This window comes from Copadichromis virginalis, linkage group LG10 (genome assembly GCF_057382275.1).
Source record: "Copadichromis virginalis isolate Kocher_CV1m ecotype Utaka linkage group LG10, C_Virginalis_male_GT1.1, whole genome shotgun sequence".
Lineage (NCBI taxonomy): Eukaryota > Metazoa > Chordata > Actinopteri > Cichliformes > Cichlidae > Copadichromis > Copadichromis virginalis.
Genome location: NC_140627.1, coordinates 23,824,161 through 23,846,153, shown reverse-complemented (window position 1 = coordinate 23,846,153; position 21,993 = coordinate 23,824,161). Strand labels below are relative to the sequence as shown.

Here is a 21,993-nt window from a genome sequence, read left to right as displayed (position 1 = left end):
GAATCTGAGGCTTACCCCTCTCATGTTTAGATTGTCAGTAATTGACTCCAGTTGCATATTCTTACATAAAAGTAAAAGGACTTACAGTCTGACAGCAATGATAAAACACATTACTTATAGCACTGCTGAATGAGCCTCTATGAAAGCACACGGTAAGCAGGGGCACAGAGCAATTTTTCTTTTTTTGAAAGACCCAAAATAAAATACCCTGGTGAAAATAAGGGCGTGTAACTTATCTTTCCAGCTGATAAACTGGTGCTATTCATTTCCAACGGCATTAGTAATGGTTCACTAGGAATGCTATTTAACTTTCAAGTTTCACATTCAACTAGAGGAAGTTTTCCGGTCACATAAAAGAATCAAGGGGAATTCTTTGGTTCATCTGGCTTTTGTTGCTATAGTGTTGGCCGTCAAGTGGGAAAACACCCGGACATGACGCTGAAGGACAGCAGTGTGTGTGTGTGCTTTTCTTCACTTTCCTATTCATCTGCAAAGACATAAAAACCATTAACAGAAGTAGTGCGAGTGCATGAATGCATTGTTGACCCCCACATGGGGGAGGGTTGACGTCTAAAGAGGTGAGGTCATTGGGCTGGCAGCTGGCACATCAATGTATGAGCTGAGCCAGTGCTTCAGATATGAACCATGGAGGTGTTGCTATCAAGGACGCTCTTATAAGGCGCCGAGTGTCTGCAGATGGACAAGCGCTACTGCGTAGGATGAACCCTGCACCCCCCTCCTCCGCCAATTCCTCCACGTTTCAGAAATTGAAAGCCTTCATGTATCCAGAATGTTTGGTTGCGATGGCTACCATACAAACACCCTATTGAAAGGAGTTCAGTCTGAAGTGGCCCATTTAAATTGGTATTTGGTGAAAACCAAAGACAAGGAATTTATCGAACATCCATCTTAACAGTTTTGAATGCAGAGGCGTAAGTGGAAAGTATGAGAGGCAGACAGTGGTCATTATACTAGGAGGTCACTCTGAAGAGGGATGTCAAAATCATGTAACCATCTAGTTAAAAAATATGCACTGCACTTGAAACAAAACTGTGCCACAGCTGTCGTTTTGTCGTCTGGAAACAATTTTGGCAATGTCAAATTCAACATAATGTATGTTATGTAATATAAAAAAAATAGCCACACAATCTGTTGCAAACAAGTGTGATGTGATGAGGACACCCAGATTACCCAGGGCCATGAGGATCCTACATCCAAAAAACTTCTGCTAAACATTCATTAATTAGTCGATTGTCTCTCTAACTCTAACTTTCCACTTGATTGTGCGCATGCGTCTGTCTGATCCAGGCCTGGATAGTAAAATGTGTCTGGAAATATTCTTTGAAATAAACTCATCGTCACAACAGCACCATGATGTCAAAGCATAGGGGTGAATACTCCTACCTCTAATATATCAACTTCAATACAAAGGCAAAGAATTTTTAGATCCCATGGATTTATTTTCATAGGATTAGAATTTAAAAAGAAAACATGAAACCCATGAAATCCCCCTAAAAATGAAGATTTAGATGTTAGATAAAAATTCATGATAAAAAGAGATAAAAGTGAAAGAGAAAAAAAAAATGAAAGAAAGGCGGAAATGGAAACACACAGAAACCAGAAAAAAAAAAAAAAAAGTCATCACAATGATTTTCCTATTCTTTCCTATGATCATATTTTCCCTTGCCTGACCTCCCCCTGCCAGGTTTAATTTCCTGATTGGAGAGATCTGGATCTTGGAACAGCAGATGAGTTTACTTTGGCTGCACATGACCACAATGTTCAAAAAGGAGCATGGGGCAGACGGCTGCAAACCCTCAAATTAAGACAAGGCTGATAACTGATCATTTCAGGGTTCACTTAGAGTCTTACTCCATTATCAAAGCCATCTGAAAAAGGACAATTTTAAGTTGTTTTGGTCATCACTGGACCTGCCCGTACTTAAGTGGGGGTTGTTTCTGTAGCATTTAAGACGAGGCAATAACTGTCTAAAGTGCAGCTTTAGAGGTCTCATTGGCAGATCTCAAAGGGACACTTCAAAAAAATCTCCATCTGTGCGCCGACAAGATCAATGGAAGAGAGGGAAAGGGAGGAACAATCGTCCCTTCGACCTCTTGTGCAACACAGTCTCCCAAACTCCACTGATGTTACAGTTGTAACCACAAAAAAGGAGACCTTTGGAGAGTGTGAGAGGAATGATGAGATGAAGAAACAGGAGAAAACAGCCCTGGTAGTGGAGGGGTGTAGACAAGTTGGTTCCTTTGGAGGTTTCTTTTTGTTTTTGTCCCTGCTGGAGTCCTGTGCTTCTTTGGTCCCATGCAGCCTTGTGCATAATTCTTCATCTGTGAATCACGGGTCATTAAGTCAAAGTGAGAAGCAAGAGGCAAATTCTACACCAAAGGGACCTCACTCTCTGTCTTTTCTCTGCCTGATTTCTCTGTTTGAATTCAAATACTCTTTCTTGTTTTGGTTTTACTCTTCAGATCATGATCAGAATTACATATATATACACACATCTAATTGCATCTGTAGGGCTGAGATATGCACTCATACTACATGCGTTACCCATCTTATTCCCCTAATCATAGCCTTATATGACACCATTGCATATCTAACCACATCCAAAAGCATCAAAGCATGAGTGGAAGTCATTGATGGTGCATGTCTAGTGTGCCTGTAAGCTTTTAAAAACCCAGTAAGTGAATCCTGGACCTATTTAATCAACCATCACTCGCTACAACTCTTTTTCTGACAAGTGTATGCGAACCAAAGTATTGACAAGATTTAAAAAAAAAACCTTTGTAACTTGGCCCTGGAATTTTCTGCAGCTATGTCAATAAAAAGAAGATCAACATAATGTATTTATGATTCTCTGTATAAAGTATTTTCTCAGTAACCAGGATATTTTTCTTTCAGCTGGTGCTGCAACTTTTCTGTCACAAGTGAAACTGAATTGACCACAATTGTTGGAAGTGGAAGCCAAACCCCAGAGATGAACGAGCTGAAACGATATACACATTTGGAAATGCTGCTTTTATGTTATTTGGAAGAATTGACTTTTAAAGGTCTAAACCATCAGTGGTGCAACTTTTCTTTGCACCCGGACCCATTTCTAACACTGACAGTTCAAAATAAGTGCAACAGGCCATATATATTTCAGATGTTTTACAATAGCAAAACAAGAATTACACGTGCAGCCCAGGAATCATGACTCATTTTTCAGCACATTTAACTTGCCATCCCAGCATGACTCTTTCCGAATAGCCTGACCAATAGTGGAAAACACAAATCCCAACCACCATCATCTGTCTCCCAGGCATCTTAAGAGAAAGTGTTCTCTCCAATAAGCTCTGGCAAAAAGAGGGAAACTGCAGGGAGAAGGCGGCTCCGTGGAAGCGACAGAGAAGGAAAAACCAAAGTGAAGAAATAAAAAGAAAAGTGGTTTAGTTGAATGGGATTTAGGTTTGGAGAGGGAGATAACAGCATGGTAACAAGAGGTCATGGACAAGGATGGTAAGACGTGGAGAGGTTAGAAGAAGAATGAGCATGATTTTCTCATGCTCATTTTTCCAGGAGAAGCTTTCTTCCACAGCTGGTTCATGTATTCGCAGATTCTATTTATGTCTGGTCAAAGCAGACATGACAAACTCCAAAATGGGCCTCATGAGTCAGCCAGGTCCTCTGACGTTACATGAACTTGGACACTGCGTGTCTGTGGAGGCGATATAAGCCATTTTTCCTCTACCCTGAGATGACACGACTCCATATGAACACAAGGAACTGAGAAAAACTTGCAAGGGTGTTTTGCCTCACAGCAGAGCGTTGACAGGCCTGCTGGAAAATGGAAAGCTGTGTGTAAGTGTTGACCTCGAATTACCTTCCTTGCTTCCTCGTCCACGTATTACCTTTTTTTAAATTCCTAATTTTCCCTCTGTTCTTTTTTCTTCTCACCACTTTGTCCACTTCATTCAATCTCAATAATCTTTCCTCCTGTTTAACTGATAGTTCTTCCAATATGATGCCAGAAATACACACAAGAGCACACATTCATTTTAGGCTACATTCCAATGCAGTGTAATTCTTTTCTTCAGTGGGTAGATGGCTCAAAACATCTCAGTAAAATATTGCAGTGATGTAATAAATGTGGACACATCCAGAATATGGGAGGTGAATGAAAGTTTTGATAAGTATGAAAATTATGTAAAACATCCGCTTGCTACAGCCTTCATGGCAATCATCTTGATGCAGCTCGACAACAGTGAGAGATTTGTCTGAGCCGGTGCTTTCCACCACCATCCAGGCAAAGTAAGGTCTGGGTTTAAATCTGCCACTTTAAAACATTAATCTTGTATGCTCGAAAGTTACACTTAACCAGTAGCCATTTTAAGGAGTCTCTTACAAGAATTCTTTAAGAATGAGAAACTAAGTAACTAGTACCATGAACCAAGTGCATATTTATGACATGAGCAGGTTTGACCAAACTGTAGTACTTGACACCCTTGGAATATACAGACAAGCAGCCATAAGTGAAACTCTTTTGAAATTAATTTTTACACATATGTTAAAATCTACATAAAATTTTGTTTTTTAAGAACACATCCTTTCTAAGAGAACAGAGCTGCAGCACCCACTTGCTGTATGAAGAGAAAATAATGTAGACTATGCCAGTAAAACCACAGTGAAGCACGGTTAAACCTGTTAACATGCAAGAGTTGATGGTTTAGCCCAAAGAAACTGATAAATATATCAGTGCTGAAAGGCTAAAACACAACTAAGCTATAAAATTTGCATGGCTTGCTTTTATTTGTCAAGATTTTCAACTGAAACCCCCCTTCAAGTTGGATTTCCAACTTGGAAAGTCGGAGTAACCTCAGCAATCCCGTCTTAACAATCGAAAGTGGCAGCTGTGAACGTAAATCATCACAAAACTGACAAACTTTTCATCAGTATTGCCAGTATTGCATATTTGTGATTCGCTAAACAAGCTATATGCAATGCACTGACCAGGTTCTAGCCATGAACATGCTACATTTGTGTGCAAAAAAACCATTGTGCTGTATTGCTAGTGATATATGAATGGTTCTACCTTGCCAAGAAGGAAAACTCACCCTGCTTTTTTCTGCTTTTCTGAGTCTTATTACTCTAACAAGCTCAACTCAGAAGTAATGCCACTCCCAACTCATTTGACTTCCGAGGTAAATGCAAAAGCATTAGTTGACATTAAGAATTACATGATAATGACACTAAATGAAATCAGGAGATGTCCAAGGTTACCTGTAGCACATTTAGTTATACTTAAGGGAAACTTAGATAGATATATCTATATATATATATCAAATTACTATCTGCATTAAAAGTAGATATTAATCAAGATAAAAGCACAAATTCAAACATTTAATTTACCACAAACTGTAAAGAAATTCTGCACAACCAGAGCTTCTAATCTCTTTTCTATAATCACCCTTTAAATCTTATTTAGCTTTTCTGAGTCCCCAGAGGCACCTACCAAGAAACTCCCTGAAGCTGAGTGCTTTTAAAAAGGCTCCATAATAGAAATTGTGATAAATGGGGGTTAAGAAAGTTATAAACGTGAACACATTAGAAGGAAACGTTCTTGTGTTACACGAGACCTCAAGCTCAGATGCGCGCAGCGTACTGTAATTTTGGTTCACAGCAGACGTGTAGACTCATATATTTGTCCATCGGCAGCAGCACAAAATTACAGGTCTCCTGTTTCTCGTGACTGTTTGGAGTATTTTATAGAGAAGTCTTTTAATGAGGGCTAAGAATTGCTGTCCTCTAAAATATTATTTTCTAGTGAGTCAGCATGGGTTCTTTGAGTCACTCCCATTTGCAGCTATTGACTCCAAAATGAATGGTTACAATTAAATAATCCCTAGTTATTTCTGTAGCCCACAACTGAGGAGTGTTTCCAATAAACAGAAAAGGTCCATATTTCAAATCTCTTGCAATAAATGACAGACAACTTTTACATATGAACATTACACCCCCATTGAAGGATACATTTTGACTAACCACTTTAACCTTCTTCACCAGCCAGAGAACAGGCTACCATGTGGCTGATTTTTATAGCTCACTAAATCTGGGAATTTTTTCAGTCCAATATTTGTGATTTGTTCTGTATTGTTTACTTTGATTGGTTTCTTAGTAGTTTTGGCAAAATCTCTCATTTTTGCCTGTTGATTTTTTTTTTTTTTGGTTTATTTTTTTAAAGACAGCGCTATTTTGTTTGTTGCCATAGTGACAGATGCTGCTTATTAACATGACGCCTTTTACAAAATTTTTCATGGGAAACAGTGGTGATGCACAAGCTCAGCACACATGAATAATTCATGCAATTATAGGTCTACTTTGAGGGAAATGAATAACGTAATAATCAGCTACCTCTCCAATGAGCCCCTCATCTTGTATTGAAACTGCAGCTTCATGAAGCAGTTGAATGATATTGTGGACCACCACAAGAGCCACCTTTTTAACCTACCAGTAGAGAAATGCATGGTGGGAAATGACAGCTTTCAGATAAAGATAAAAATAAAGAAAAAGAAAAAAAAGAATTGCCAACTAAATAACTGATTGCAGTGTCATTCTCTCAGATGAAAAGAACAAAAGAAAAAAAATCGGAAGTATAATTCTGGTTTTAGGTTCTCTGAGCTAAACTGCGTTTAAACTGCGTTTACCAGAAATACATGAAGCAAAAAGTACTGGTTGTCAAACAGCATCCTTGGAAGCGTAGAGGCAGTTCTCTCTTGTTCTCACTGATTCACTGCTCTTCTTTTTGGCTTTAACCTCCAAGCTTATTGTTGCATCGTCTCTTTCTGTTTTTCAAATTCTCACTATCTTTTCCAGCAATCTTAACTTTTAACACCGCTTCTCGTCTCTTATCAAGTCTCTATCTCACAATCCTAAACTTTCACAAGATTTTTTACAGTATTTGTTCTTCTGCTGGAACCCCTAATGCCTCCACTTCACCAGCAGCTCATTTCAGCTCTGTGCACCGCAGCCAAGGGTGCATGCCTATCTCTCATACTTGCTTTGCCCTCCTCCTGTTCACCAAAGTGCAGCTTACATTGTAATTATTTAACCAATAACAGCACAAAGGTCACATTCCAGCAGCTAGTCTCGTCCAGCCTCTTATTATATTGCTCTGAGTCCAAATGCTATCTTATCAGTTCAAAGGGGTATTAAGGAGGAATGATGAGCAAACATGGCTGTATCTTGTGGTTCACTTGTGGGTTTAGTTTAAAAGTAAGTTAGTTAAAAACAGTCAAACAAAAAAAAAAATCTTGTCGCTCAAACCTTTTGCTTTTATAATAGATCTACAAAACTAAACTGAATTTAAGTTAAATTGATTCTGATACTCTTAAAACGACAATGCGACACATTCATTTCAAATAATTTTAACCTCAATCCAACCCATTACAATGTTTAAGCACTACACCTATTTAAATTATGGCTAAATGCATTCTACAAAACATTGGGAATGTGTACAAAAAAAAAAAAAAAAAATTCTCTTATTTACTGCCACAAAAAAAATGACACCTAAAATTTGATAGCCACTGTAAACATCCTGTAGCTGGGCCAATGTGGTAAAACAAACAGAAAAAAGAAGGAGCATGAGGCAAAGATTCAACTAATAGAATCTATTCTTCCTTATGCTGGGTCTCAGTCATCACTCTCAAATGCTCCTGCTGTTTATCAAGCTAAATGACTAAATTACTTCTTACTTCCTTAATTTGTTAAACACGTTTGGCTACTTTAGGGCAAGTTTAAGCTGAATTTAGGAACATTAGGGAGCCAGTAAAACAGCGAGAGTGGCCTGTTTTTGCTCCCACACCTACAGATGATCTCTGTTAGTCTTTGTGCAGTATGCTATTTCATGTATCCTCAAATAAATTTACAATCCCTTTGTGGACAAACCACTTAACGCTCAGTTGCTCAGCTTGATATATGGGTAGATGGTTCCTACTACAGGCTGTGGGGGTGGAGGAGGAGTTGTTATGCTAGAGTGGATACTGTAAAACACAAATACAGAAACAGAACAAAAAAAATCTGAATTTAGAGTTCCTTTGTGTCTTTTTTGATCTGATGGGTCTTACTACTTCAGAAATAATTCTTGTTCACACTCCAATCTGCGAGTAACCATCATGTTTCTAACCAGACAAAGGGAAAGAGAGGGAGAGAGACTGCGTTGTCTTCTGCCCTAAAAGGAGAACGCTGAAGCACCAGTTGGCAGTTGTCACTTGTAACTGAGGCTGAAACCACACAGTGTTCTCCATCTGAGGGGATGGGATTTAGAGATTGCCAGATTCGCTCTGCACTTTCCAGTACTCTGGCAACCCAAAGCAACCATCTAACAGAAATGTGGGAAGTGACTGACATTTCAGATTTTCCTTGGTTTTAACCTCCAACCACCCCTGACCTACCCGTCTCCCACCCCACTCCTTCATTAAATGTTTAGATGGATGATCTTTTTTCTGCTATGTTGACAGAAACTTGTTGTTCCTGACCTTCACTTGAGGTCAGTTCATACATCTTCACATACCAGGTCGAAAACGATGATCATTTTCCAACTCATGAAGCGCACCAATGCACAATATCGACCCGGGAATACCATTTGACTACAGTTTGACTCACTGTATGTACAAGCCTCATTGATTTTGACAGCGCTTTGTAGGTGAAGTGACTCGATCATTTTAACTCTTGTAAACTCGTCACTTGTCACTGTAACTCGACGGTGCCAGGCAGAACAGACGAATCACCAACATGTTTTTCTGGATGAGAGGCAATAAATGACCAGAGTCATACAAAAAAAAAAAAAAAAAATCTGTCAAGGTTTTCAACTCAATTTTCTTAATGAGCCTCAGAGCAAAACTCATAAGCTGACGACTGATTAGAAAGCTCAGCATTTCCTGATATCCAATTATTCTGAACCTTAAAATTCCAGTGAGGTCACCCTTCATGGAAAATATGGTTAATCTACAGTGTGTCACATGAATACAACTCAGAGATGCCACACAGCTAGCTGGCTAATAGTAAACTACTATTCAGCTGGTACAACAGCTGTGTACATAGTGTTTCTTCAAAGATTCGCTTTCTTTTCTTTTCTGCAATGTTTTGCGGCGCTAAATATAACCATTCCCTCAACTGAAAGAGTGTGATTACAGGTCAATTTATGGTTTAAACACACCAGTTTTCCAGTGAGGGTAGTCTCATGTTTCCATACCTGCTGATGCTGAGCGTAAGCTGCTGAGTGCAGGTTTTGATCTTGTTCTGAGCCTCCATGTGAGTCATGTGTTCTGTCGCGTCACCGTTGATAGCCAGAATGGTGTCGCCTGGACACAGGTCACCTTGGGCTGCCTTGCTGCCAGGTGTCACCTAACAATATTCACACATACCGGATATGCACAGACACACACAACAATCCAAGCACACCCAAGAAAAGAAAAGAGAAAATAAAGAGCCATTATAAGTGGTTTCAAAATGTTGGTGAGAAAAAGAAAAAGAGAATTAGCCTGGGAGCGTCATCACAGAGAAGCCAGTCTTTGATTTATGTCACAGCACCTGGGGCAGCACTCCAGGTTTACACTGTCAAAAGCCTTCAACAATGACCCAGGTGAATCGTCTTCTCACTTTTAAAGGTGGTGAAATACCTGGAAGGAAGGGTAACACTTTATATACCCGGTCTTTTCAAATTCAGTAAATCCATATCAGGGGTTTTCATCAGAAAAGTTGCTAAGCCGTGTGTGTGGGTTGGGGGAATTTAATGAACTCCAGTTATGTAGCACCATCCATGCAATATAACCATCTATGTGCACAAGATGAAACAAATGGCTAAGAGTATTTGATTTGGATCTTTATTCCCCCTTTTTTCATATGTGTAGAATGGTTAAACAGCAGGCCAATAAGCAGATAATTCGGTGTATGCTACATTAACTAACCTAATGGTTGTAGCTTTTGCCAAAAAAAAAAAAAAAAAGAAATTTCCAATACCTCACTGAGGCTATGCATGTGTAATTTTATAATCAGCTCAAGTTGAAACAGTGAAGTTTCAAGTCTGGGGAGTATGTTACTTTTGAACCAGGCATGCACATGAACCTTGAACAACAATGTATCTGTGTAATGTTAGACTCGTTTCCAGGCATCTGTGCAATAAGTTCTTTATATAATTAATGCATTTCCTTTTGTCTTTTTTATTTCTGCACAGCATGTCCCCACCTCTTTAATGTGGATTTTCTTTCAAGAGTTAGAGAGAGCAGGTTCTTCTCTGTGATCTCTCTTTCCGAAAAACTCTCCTGGCCAGTGGATATTTGAGCCCCAACGGAGAGTAAGGGGGAGGGCAGTCACATGTGATATCAATTTTGCATTATTACACATACACAAACATGTGCCTCTGACTGATCATATGGTTTTGTCTGACATTAATAAGAAGAAACTGCAGCTTATTTCCTCCGCAGTAAAACAAGTCGCTGTCATCTGGCAGGCTGCAGAGCAAAAAAAGTCTTTTATAGCAGTGAAACAAAAATCATGATGCAAAGTGAACAGTTGTCATCATGTCTCTAGTCTTTTTTGCATGTGTAATGTGCTGTGAACAGTGACCTGCATGGCTATTAGTTTGTCTGTATTTTCCCAGCCATTAAATGTGAGATTCCTGCAGCTCGATGATGATTTGTGTAGTTGCACCATTTTGGGGGGGAATATTAAGCAATAATATGTTACATTTTTATATCATCTGGACTTGCTTTTTCCAGTTGGTCACAAGGGCTGTACTCAACCAATCAAAATCTTGGTTGACTGAAATCATTATTTCTCTTAAACCAAAAGATTGGTCCCTGGGGTGGGGGTGGGGGTGGTGGGGTGGTGGGGGTGGGGGTGGGGGGGGGGGGTGGAGAAATGGTCTGTTTCCTCTAAATTAACTAAAAGAAAAAAGCTACAGCGCATGACTGCACACTAGCCTGCTAGCCCTATTATCCTAAAGAAATTATGAGGCAACCTAAAAAGCAGAAACCTGCTTTTCATTTATCAGGATAAGAAGATAAGGAAACTGATGGTTTTGGAGAGCATCCTGTTATTACTCCTGTACATCAAGGGTCTGTGACTAATCTTTGTTTCATCATGCGAGCTGGTAAGTGCATCACTCTTTGAGCTCATTCATCTTCATACCAGACTACTCTCTGCCGAACTCCACACCCTCTTATAATGTCTACTGCAATGACAGCTAAACCTTAAGATATACTGTCTCTGGAGGCTGAAAAACCATGATCTAACACATTTTCACAAGCACTTTTCAGTAATCTAATTAAAGCTAAATAAAGATATGATTGGTTGAAAGTCTGGAAAAATAAACAGAATCCAAAGACAGTTGCATGTAAAAGAGAAGCAGACTCACTAACTGGGAGGAGCCTTTCAAGAGCAAAGGCATACAAGTTCACGCTCCACGAAGCACTAATAGCCGAGTCGTGTGGTTCAAATGTGGAATTCCTAATTTACAGCCTCTGACCGCCCAATGTCCCTGACTCAGTTCCGGTAAACTGTGGGGAGTATGAGTAGGTTTGTGTGTTTCGGTGAGTCCCTGGGAAATGCAAACCCACCTAAGCTTGCACTGTTTATAAGCTGCTTCTTGTAGAAGCCTGGCATAAACAACTGAGCAAGTGTAATCTAAGTTCTGTAAATTCAAGATAGATCCTTTCAAAGGAGCAGAGGCACAAACAAAGCTTTTCTTGGAGTTGGAAACATAGTGGATTCTTGTTTGTCAGTGCCTGTTTTCACAGACACTAACTGGAGGTTATAGTTTGCCCCTGTCATTTAGCACAACCTCCCCTGTGAGAATGCATGTCAGATGTCTGTGTGTGTCTTTGCTTTATGTCTGGATTGTGTCAAAGTGGAATGAAGGACATGCAATAGCAACAGAGTAAGATCACCTCAGCGTCAGGCCATGCAGCATAGCGAATTATTCCAATACATTTACTAGTACACCTAAAAACAAATACATATAGTAGTATGCCAAGCACCACAATAGCATGACTATGGAGTGACTAACAGAAAAAGATTCCCATCTGCAAGGAAATGTAAGGATGATGTAGAGCTACACAGTTCACGCATACGCATAATGTGCTATATTAACTCTGTGTGTGATGTAATTACTTAGATCTACAGAGCGTTAAAGTTTACACGATTGCGAAACAGCTTTTAAATAACAAATGGATATTTTGTTTATCTATGTCATATCATTGTGGTCTTTTTACTCACAACAGCATACCACAAGTTAGGTGATCCATTTCCTATTGCTTCATATGTTGGCAAAAATAATAATAAAAAAAATGTAACTCAAGGATGAAAAGCATCAATCTCCTCAAAAATGATGTGACTAAATTTGTTGTCAACAATGAAACGGGGTTTCCTGTACAATCTGGAGGGGGAGAAAAGACATTTAAACAAAATGACCTGACTTAGAGGCTTTATATCATTCGGTGTGAATTCAAATCTAACTTTCACCCAGTAAACCTACTTTCCTGTCCCACAGATATCTAAGGATTTAATTAAAAACAACAGCAATCGTGTTGTTTTTCTGGCTGCTAGAGTTTAGTTTCCGTAGATTATGCTAAATGTATCAATTAACGGTCATATAGGCTTTAGAAAGTTGGGTGAAGCCATTAGGAAGTGGAGTGTGTGACATATGGATCAAATGCAGGATATTCACCCAGGAGACTGAGGTTTATATTGCAAGTGAGACCAAAAATCAGTGTTGACATAACATGATCAGGACTTCTTTGTTATTATAATTTTTCCTTTTCTTTCACAGGTTTGTAACTTACAGGCAACAAAACCACTTGGTTACATTTAGAAAGAAACCATAACACTAACCAACTGTTAGAACCTTTCTGGTAGAGAATAATGTCACAGTCACATGAGTTATCTACAATGCTATCATCCTTAAAGGGGAAAGCTGAGCTAAGAAAAAACTGTTATGACCTCAATGGATTACTTTGACATATGTTGCTGCAATGAGGCTAGTGCTAAAACCAAGTCTACAAAAATCTGCATTATCTTAACAAAACCCTTCCTGCGTGGGGCTGTTAATGATGCATGGTTACCCACGACCAATGTTCCCTCTAATTTTTCATGTGTCTGAGCAAACACACAAACTCCCTGAGCGATCCCATGGACCACTGTGAGCGACATCAGACGTGGGCTTTCGAGCCTTTTTTCTTATAAAACGCAGTTTTTACCGTTTATTCCGCAGTAAATATAAACAACGACAGTATTCAGGAAGAAAACCAAACATTGCATTTTTATTTTTATCACAACTCTGGTTTTACGTGGCCAATCAACACAATTTACTGACGTCAGTTCCGTCTGTCCTGCTCACATCTCCGATGGTTGTACACGTTGTCATTAACGTGGCTTCACTCCACATCAGCCACGCCGCTTTGCTAGTTAAAACACTGGTGTCGGCACATAAGGACGCTGTCATAGCCTGTCAACGACGTTGATTAGCTGCGTATACGAATGTGAATCGCATCATTGGCTGGACTATGGGATAAGGTGGCATCGTTCTAATCCCATACTGGAGCAGCCAGTCACTTACTGACTAACACTGCAAAACAGAATTGTTAAAGTATTCATTTTAATTTCAATGCAGGTTAGATTTTTTTCTTTTGTGCGCAACACAGATTTTCTGTGCGCAGAGACCGTGCCAGCAGTGCGCAATTGCGCACGTGCGCAGCTTAGAGGGAACATTGCCCACTACCCAGGTAGTGAGTGAACTGGAAATACATCAAATTGCTATTTGATTGAATCACAATCAAGTCATCGTATTTTTTTTCCTCAGTATGTTTCTATTTATCATCTGTAAAGAAGAACTTAGATTTAACCTAAAAAGAGTGGTACGATATATGTCAAGTAGAGAGAAACCTGGCACTTGTTATTGCGGCAAGGTCACTTAAGGTGTTCAAGCATAAGACAGGCAGTCATGATGGCAGGGAAGCATCAACAGTGCATAAAGAAACTTTAGCAACTGGTTATTAGGCAATCCAAACATTCATCCCCATTCCCGTAAGAAGCTACTCCACAAACAGTGACACAGTTAAATGCTAACAGATACAGCGGTTAGCAAATGACAGCCTCATGTCACACAGAGTCATCATGTGGCACGCTGAGGTTTGGTGAGTATGCTGGAGTGCGGTTTCGCTGTGGACGTGTACTCGAGAGAAGCAACGAGGCTGAGAACACAGGAAAGAAAAGAGTAAATGTGTAAATGTTTGATTTTGTGTGTTTGCACATTACGCGCTGCATGTGCTGCATCAAAACTCATTCAAGTGTGACATCATCTTCACGATGAAGTAATCTGACAGGTTATACGTTATTTTTGTATTTTGTTTTTTCAAGGTAACACAGGGACTTTAAAATGTCCTTTGGTGTTTGTCTTAGTTCCTGAAAAGTTCCTATTTGCTCTGCAGTGATACTTAAAGCTGCAGTACGCAAAACTGTTTGGAGTGAGTGGGTGTCACAAATAATACCCTTTTATCATATTCTCATTCAAGTTCAGTCTTTGGAAAACTTACTTGGGCCAATCACAAGTCTTTTCAGACCAGGTAGTAGAATAAAGAAGTAGAATAAAGATTCACAGATAATAAGGAGTGGTGGCCTACAGGAACCTACAGGATTACTGATCAGAGAGCTAGTACACAGACAATAGTTTACACAAGACTGCTGTATTGTTCCACCAACTTTTAAAAAGCTGTGTAATTAAGATGTGACTCACAATGAATTACAGCTATTTAAAAACTGCTAAAGCAACAGTTGTTTATTCTGGGAAGTTTCAACCAGAGCTTTCTATCTAAATGTCTCCTCACCTGCAAATCACAAGATCGACACTTAAATGAGAAGAGCCTGTCATTTTCAGATGTTGTACTCGTGTATAAAGTCCACAGAGAGACTTTGAGCTGGGTGGGAGCGCCGAGTTGCACATCTTAGCAACAGAGAGAATAATTTTCTGGCAATGTCTCAGGCCTTTGTTTTCTTGTTGGACCTGAGATAAGAACCATGGTTATGACCTTGAAAACCCAATACATCGCCTGGAGTGTGAGGCTCCAACTGGTTTGTGTTATTCACGCTCAAACAAAGAGGCTCAATCTGCCAAGACCAATAAGCAACACTGAAGTTGATGATTAAAGATGCAAGGTCAGACATAAATGAGAACCCAAGTAAATGGGAGTGCCCTGTTGAAGTAATTACAGTTGCATTCAAGTGCATCTAGAATGGCAGAGATGTTCCAGTCAATCTGATTTGTAATCAGATTAGCAGAATAACTGACTGTTTTGTCTTCTGTTTTTTTTGCACATGTGCTGTGCTTTCCCTGAAATTTCCTTTCACCATGTGATGCTTGAACATGTTGTACAAGATCATGAGACCACCAGAAGATTCTTTTGCAAGTTTCGCAGCAAATATACTGAAACAAACATGTTTTCTGAGAATATGAGCAGTCGCCCAATTCTTTCCCCCTAGAGAACACTTGAAGTCTAACTGCAGCATGGATATCATAATAACAACAATCACTGAAATCCACTTTCATACATCAGATAACCAGATGAACAGGAAAAACTTAGAAACCACCCAAGGACTTTCATTGTTCCCTCTGCCCTGTACTGTTTCAAGAGCTCAGCAGCTGCATTGACAACAGGAAGTTCTTCAAGGGTACCCATCTGTTATATTTTGCTCAGTTTGTTGTGGAAATGCAGCATCTGTAATTCTAGCCTAGAGAGAAAAAAAAAGGCTCCCAGACAGCAACTTGAAGCTGATTATTATACACAGCAGTGTCTGAGAAATAACCCATGTGGCTGTAGGTTGAATATCCTGTCTCTGCTATATGACAGATGTACAGTGGTGTTGAGGTTCTGTGATATATACCTGCAATGCACTGAAATTGCATTTGCTCTTAATTCATTTTCAGTAATTCCAGTGTCCTAATACAAGCAGAATAACAATTGTGGGATGACATGACTTGGTTGAGTCATTTAGTCCACTGAGACTAAAGATGTACTCGATCATATTCCATGAAAAACAGCTGATTAAAGGATTGTGATAGTGTTGCAGAATGTGAGCAATGACGCATGGTATAACTGATTTTCTCTTTGTGCTCCTTATCTTGTAAAGTCCTGCAAACACCAGCCACAAAGACAGAAAGTGACTAGCTGCAGTTCATATTAGTTTTCCTGCGAGTGGACTATGATTTAACACCAACTCTAACCCATCTTTGACAGTCAGAATATGTCATTTTTATTGGTATTATAATCTTATCCCAGTCAGGAACAAATAATGATCACAAACTTTGCCTTTTTCCAAAAATAGAGTTTAAGGCTGGATTAGGGTTATGGTTGCCTAACTTTAACCTATAAAGGCTTAAACATTAGAAGATTAAAGAGTCTTAACTTGGAGATCTGTATTTTTGTGACAACTAAAAGAAGAATTTGATGTGTGAATAACTGGCCTTTACATTCATAAACAAAAACTAAATCCCTACTGTGACTTGTCTGAAAACTTCATCTTGCAGAGGCCATGCAGCAGGTTGAGCGAAAAAGAAGGAACGCAGAGACACTGTGCACTGCTTGGATCATTATTCACCCAACGCTCAGTTGTGAATTCCTGTCCAGGAAGGTGACTGTTTTCCAGCTGGCAAATCTGACAAGTGTCCTGCATCACCTTCTGTCTGGAAGTAACTTTAACAAAATGGCTAATATCACAGCTTTCACATTCAACATGTTCTCTTTAAATGCTTCTACAGAGATATCAAGGAATGTTTTTTCAGCTATTTAATGTCTCTCATCCACACCAAGCCATTTGACAACCAGACCCACCATGCCTACACATGCCATCTGGGCAAATGTTTCTAGTGTCAAATAAACATATCCCATTAACGAGCTGAAGTCCTAAAGGGCTGGCAGGGGACTAATCAGCTTATCCAGGAAGATTATCACCTTACGCAAAGACCCAGCTGCTGCCATCATAACTTGCTTTCTGGTATTTACAACTTTCAGTGTGCAGGTGTTGCATGACATTCACTTTTATGCTTGCTGAAAGACATTAGATGAGGGGAGGGCTGTGTAAAGTAATCTAACACTCAAAAACTCCTAATATTTAGTTCTCATCTTCGGCCTTCTCTTCTTTTCTTGGATAAGCCAACATACTAAGAACTATCTGAATAGTCCAGCCTGTGTAATGCTTACATGGTGCTTAAATACCCTCTGAGGAGGCATTCTAGTTACTGTACTACATGAAGTATCTTTCTCTGACACACACAAACATGCTCTTCCTCTATAACTCTTTCTGCGTCACCATTCAGTGCATTCAAACTGCTGTCTTGGGCATGCACCGTACAGCAAGAATGCAACAAGTATGTGATGAACTGCAGGTTTACGAGATACTCCTGCACTTCAGCAACAATAAATCACTTCACACACTTCCGCACCAGAGAATCAGTGTCACATATTTTCTGGTTTTTACATCACTCTGAATTTGAAGGATCAAGTTCTGTTATTAAAACACTTTTTTTTCCTTATGTTTAAAGCCAGTATCAATTGGACATTGAAGGAGTTTGTAATGACCGGCAAGAAGCAAATAAAGGTCTTTAAGTGGCAGTGTAATGACGAGACTTTCAGCCAAATCACTTTGTATTTAGGCCTCTGATATTACATATTTGGCTAAATATGCTTACATCTCAGCAGCTGCTTCCTTGTCTAAATATCAAGCCAAGTTTTTGGAGTTACTCAAAAATCCCCTATTGCTGTTGCTGCAGGTCTTCCATGTGAGCACAGTTTTTTATTGCCATCTCTTTCTGTAAAATATAACCTGCAATTAATTTTACTGATGCCATCACTGCAGAGTTATGAAACTCTTTCACAATGCACGCCATGCTTTTAACACTGGCACCCACATATACACGCACAGATTAATCTGGTGAGAAATTGTGTGATTAATTACCCTGAAACCACAACTTGCTTGCTGAACAAATTATTTAAGAAGTTAGGCATGCATCGGAAAGCCTGAGATGCCATTGAAATATTCTAAACAACTCAAGGAGGTTGCAACAGGCTTGTTAACTCTCATTCTTCCCAAAACAATTATTGCCTTGGCCACTACACTAGTTTGAAAAGAGACAAAGAGACAGTAAACTTGATGATTCCTGAAGATATTATATATTTGATATATAGGCTGATATCATGATTGATGTCTATTTTTTGTTTAAGCTGCAGAGTTCAACTACCTTTTAAGGTTGTTTGCAGAGTCAAAAGCGTCAAGTTAGCAAGTAAACCTCTCGAGGTTTTACGACACCCTCTGAGTCGAAGCATGCCACATCATTGTATTACAACTTTTTAAAAAAAAACATAATATTTTATTAGGTTTAAAAAGAGCGCTTTGGGTCACCTTCGGGAGTTCATCTTCTTCTCTCAAAGTTGTTTATCAGCCGTCATAAATCTAAAAGGTGAACCTCTTGTCTGAGGTGCTGCAGGTCTGTAGTTAAAGGGTAGTTTTAGGCCTGGTGGTACAGCTGAGCACAACACCTGGAATCCCTCAGCAACACCAATGAGCTCTGATGAAAAACAAATGTCAGCGCCTCCCCTCCGTCCCTTCTGTAAGGCCTGCAGCAGGACCGGGCTGTGTTTATCCTGGCCGAGAAGAACCTTTGGCTACTGCCAGATCAAACTGCCAGCACACTGACTCCTGACCCATATTGTGAAGGTCAGGAAAGTTCAGGAGGTTTTGTGATTACTATCAACAATACATCTACTGGTTCTGGTACTACCATAAATAATATTAATAGTGATTAATTAAGATTTATTAATATAGTGTAATATTATATATTTTAAAACTAACACAAATGCCATTTCTTTAAAAAAAAAAAAAAAGTTAATAAAAGAAAAAAAAAAAACTAAAACCAGTTGAGTTGTTGCCAGGTTATCCAAATGTAGAATAGTTTATAATTATTTATAAGTATTAAGTATTTAAGTCACAGAGTTTATATTACTATGAAGGATAGGTTCACTAGCATTAGTTAGCCTTAGTTTCATTCAAATTATAAAACACTTTTTCTAAACTATATAAATATATCCCTGTGTTGTGTCGTTCTGTTTATGTTGAGACTGATGATTTTGAACGTCGATAAGTGTTGTTCGGCCAACTGCAATGACTCACTAAACCGTACTGGCAATTTCAGCTGCCAGAAATTAGACGCCCCCATCTGTCTGCTTTGAGAGTAAAGCTCCCGTTTATACACTGGCGTTAGGGCTAGCAGACCTCTGAGACCTGTTAAGATTAATTCATTGAGCAACTTCCAACCTGACTCAGTTTATATATATTTATTTATTTATTCATTTTCCTACTTCACTTAAAGCAGCCAAATATCCCCTGTCTGTTCCCACAGCTCAATGAATGGATAAACACGCAGACGCAAGAGACGACAAAATTACTACCTACCCTGGAGACAGTTAACGGGGTGCTGAAATCCCGTCCTCCAACCAGCCGAAAACCCCACGGTGAGGGTCCCTTGAGTGTCACGGTCTGGGTCATGATTGCCAAAAAGACTGTGAGAGAATATCAGATAAATGACAGGCAGGCTGAGACGGGGAAGTGTCCGTGGTTCCTCGATAAACGGATGAAAACAGGGAACGTGAACTAGCCACAGTCCTATGCCTAGCTGCTAGGCAACGCTGCCCCGGCTCTGAAAACTTTCCTCTTCGCTTGATTCAGGTTTAAATAACAAAGCCGCTTCTGACGTAGGACGACGGGCTGCCGTGCCCGCCTTCGCCCGGTCCATAGCAGAGAGAGTGGGAGGGGACGATGCTGGGTGTCGTGGCTGCTGCGTGTGGAGACTTCCAGTGGTGATATGTCACATACGAGGCAGTGTTTGTGCAAATGTTAATGGAGTGAATATAGTGTGCATGCCATTATCAGCTAAATGTGTTTGACTTGTCATTCATTCACTTCTACTCCCTCTACCTCAATGAAAGTAACAAAAGGTAAGTCTTTATTCATCTGCCACTTTCTGTTCTCAACTGCTTCTTTAGTAGGGACTCTTTTCCATTTGTATGAGTTACAGTTATACATGCCATTCTTAGTACACTAGTTTAAGGCATAATTTGTTGGACAAAGACACATTTTGTATTGCCTCTGTATCCCACCACAGAGGATTTTAAATCAGTCAATATGTGTGCAAACTTTCAGCTTCAAGTTAGGGGGTTTAACAAACATTTTCCACTAACTGTTTAGGAATTACAGCCCTTTTTATACACAGGCTCCAATTGTCAGATTAACTGAACAAACTAACGTCATTTTTAATTTAAGGATTGTTTTTCATTCTTAGTTTTAGTTTCTTCATTTGCAGTCTTTGCGTTGTGACTACCTGAATCCTACAACCTACCAAGGCTTTACTGTTTCTTTTACTTGTTTGTGGGTCTCTCAGCATTCAGTTTTGGATTTAATAACTAAAAGCATGCTCTGCTGAGTTGAGATCAGGTGACTGACTTGACCATTGAAGAATATCCCATTTCTTTGCCTTGAGAAATTTTTGGGTTGCGTTTACGCTCTCCGTCATTATCCTTTAACACTGTGAAGCATCGTCTGATCAGTCGTGCAGCATGTGGCTGAATCTGAGTGGAGAGGAAGGCATGCCTTACATGCACATGCCCGTAACATTGTCTCCACCATGTTTGGCAGACTGTTTCTCTCCTCCAAACTTTTATATCAGTCTGGTACAAGGTCTGGGCTTCATTTACACAAAGAGAGAGACTGTGCAGACTCTTTCATATGTTTTCTGGCTTGGTCTAATCTGGTGTTGTTATTCTTGAGTGTAAACAGTGGTTTCTACCTCGTTGTAAACTCTCTGTATTTACATTTAGGAGGGCGTCTCATGATTGTTCACCTTGACCACAATTCGCCTACCTCCTCCACTTCACTTGGTTAGATGTTATGAAGTTGTTTTTCTTAACCACTTGAATAGGATTATGCACTTTGGTTGTCTTCTGTGGCCTTTCGGGGCTTTTGGTGTTACTGAGCTGGTCACTGCAATCATTCTTTTTACAAATATACCATATTTCATTTAACCACTCCTAAATATTTTGCTGTTTCTCTGATAGGTTTACTTTGTAATATTTTAATGGCCTCCCTAATTTGCATTGACATCACTTGAAATTAAAAGCTATAAAATGCAAATTCAGCAGTTTCAATAAACTTCTGATATTATGTCTTCTTCATTTGCCATTGAAATAAAAAGGGATTGAGCCTCACCTGGTCGTGCTGTCACGCAGTCAGTCAATTGTCCAATTAATTTTGAGCCCCTGAAAAGGACACTGTGTGTGTAAAAATGGCTGTAATTCCTTAACAATTAAAGGACTTTTTAAAAAATAAAACCCCTCGAATTTAAGCTGAAAGTCTGCTCTTTGATCACATATAGACATCTTTGATTTAAAATCTTCTGTGTTGGTTCACAGAGACACAAACAAACAAAAATGTATCTTTGTCCAACAAATTATAGTTATAACTGTACCAAGCTTTAACGTTAGCATTGCTCTAAGTAATTGCTACTGTAAATGATTTGCTTTTTCATGCATATAATCTTTCAGTTACTTTGAACATACATGCTTAAAAATACACAATAACCAAGTCAGTCTAGAAACTCTGTTTAAAATGTCTAAACCTGTGAGAAGCTATCTATTAGGATACGCTTGAGCTTAACATATCAGAGTGTAACTGTAATTTTCACAGTTATTAAAAACCAAATTCTTAACAGGTAACATGTTAACCAAAATATTGGATAGACTGATGTTTGGATCTGATGCCAAGGAAAAGATTTTTAAGATAATCCATCCAAGAGCTGTTTGATTTGATATGGTTGAGGTAGGCATCTGTTGATATTTGCTGGCAAAACAAAACAGCTTTTGGGGAAGTTCACAAAATATCCTTGCCTTTAGGTCGTTGAAG

General features: G+C 39.3%; 2 protein-coding genes across 3 annotated transcripts in view; one reads left to right on the top strand and one right to left on the bottom strand.

The window, feature by feature from the left end:
* The window catches only part of pdlim4 (PDZ and LIM domain 4), a 46,118-nt gene extending 26,377 nt beyond the window's left edge, over positions 1 to 19,741 (bottom strand). Inside the window, exons 1-2 of the mRNA XM_085470751.1 lie at positions 19,492 to 19,741; positions 9,245 to 9,396 (exon numbers count right to left, since the gene is read on the bottom strand). Of these exons, the coding sequence (XP_085326877.1) occupies positions 9,245 to 9,396; positions 19,492 to 19,584 (245 nt within the window). The 5' untranslated portion in view covers positions 19,585 to 19,741. The remainder of the gene's footprint in view (positions 1 to 9,244; positions 9,397 to 19,491) is intronic.
* A 111-nt stretch (positions 19,742 to 19,852) lies between these two features.
* The window catches only part of p4ha2 (procollagen-proline, 2-oxoglutarate 4-dioxygenase (proline 4-hydroxylase), alpha polypeptide 2), a 53,985-nt gene continuing 51,844 nt past the window's right edge, over positions 19,853 to 21,993 (top strand). For both annotated transcript variants that reach the window (XM_085470744.1, XM_085470745.1), the window contains exon 1: positions 19,853 to 20,033. In XM_085470744.1, coding sequence (XP_085326870.1) covers positions 19,973 to 20,033 — 61 coding nt within the window. In that variant the 5' untranslated portion in view covers positions 19,853 to 19,972. The remainder of the gene's footprint in view (positions 20,034 to 21,993) is intronic.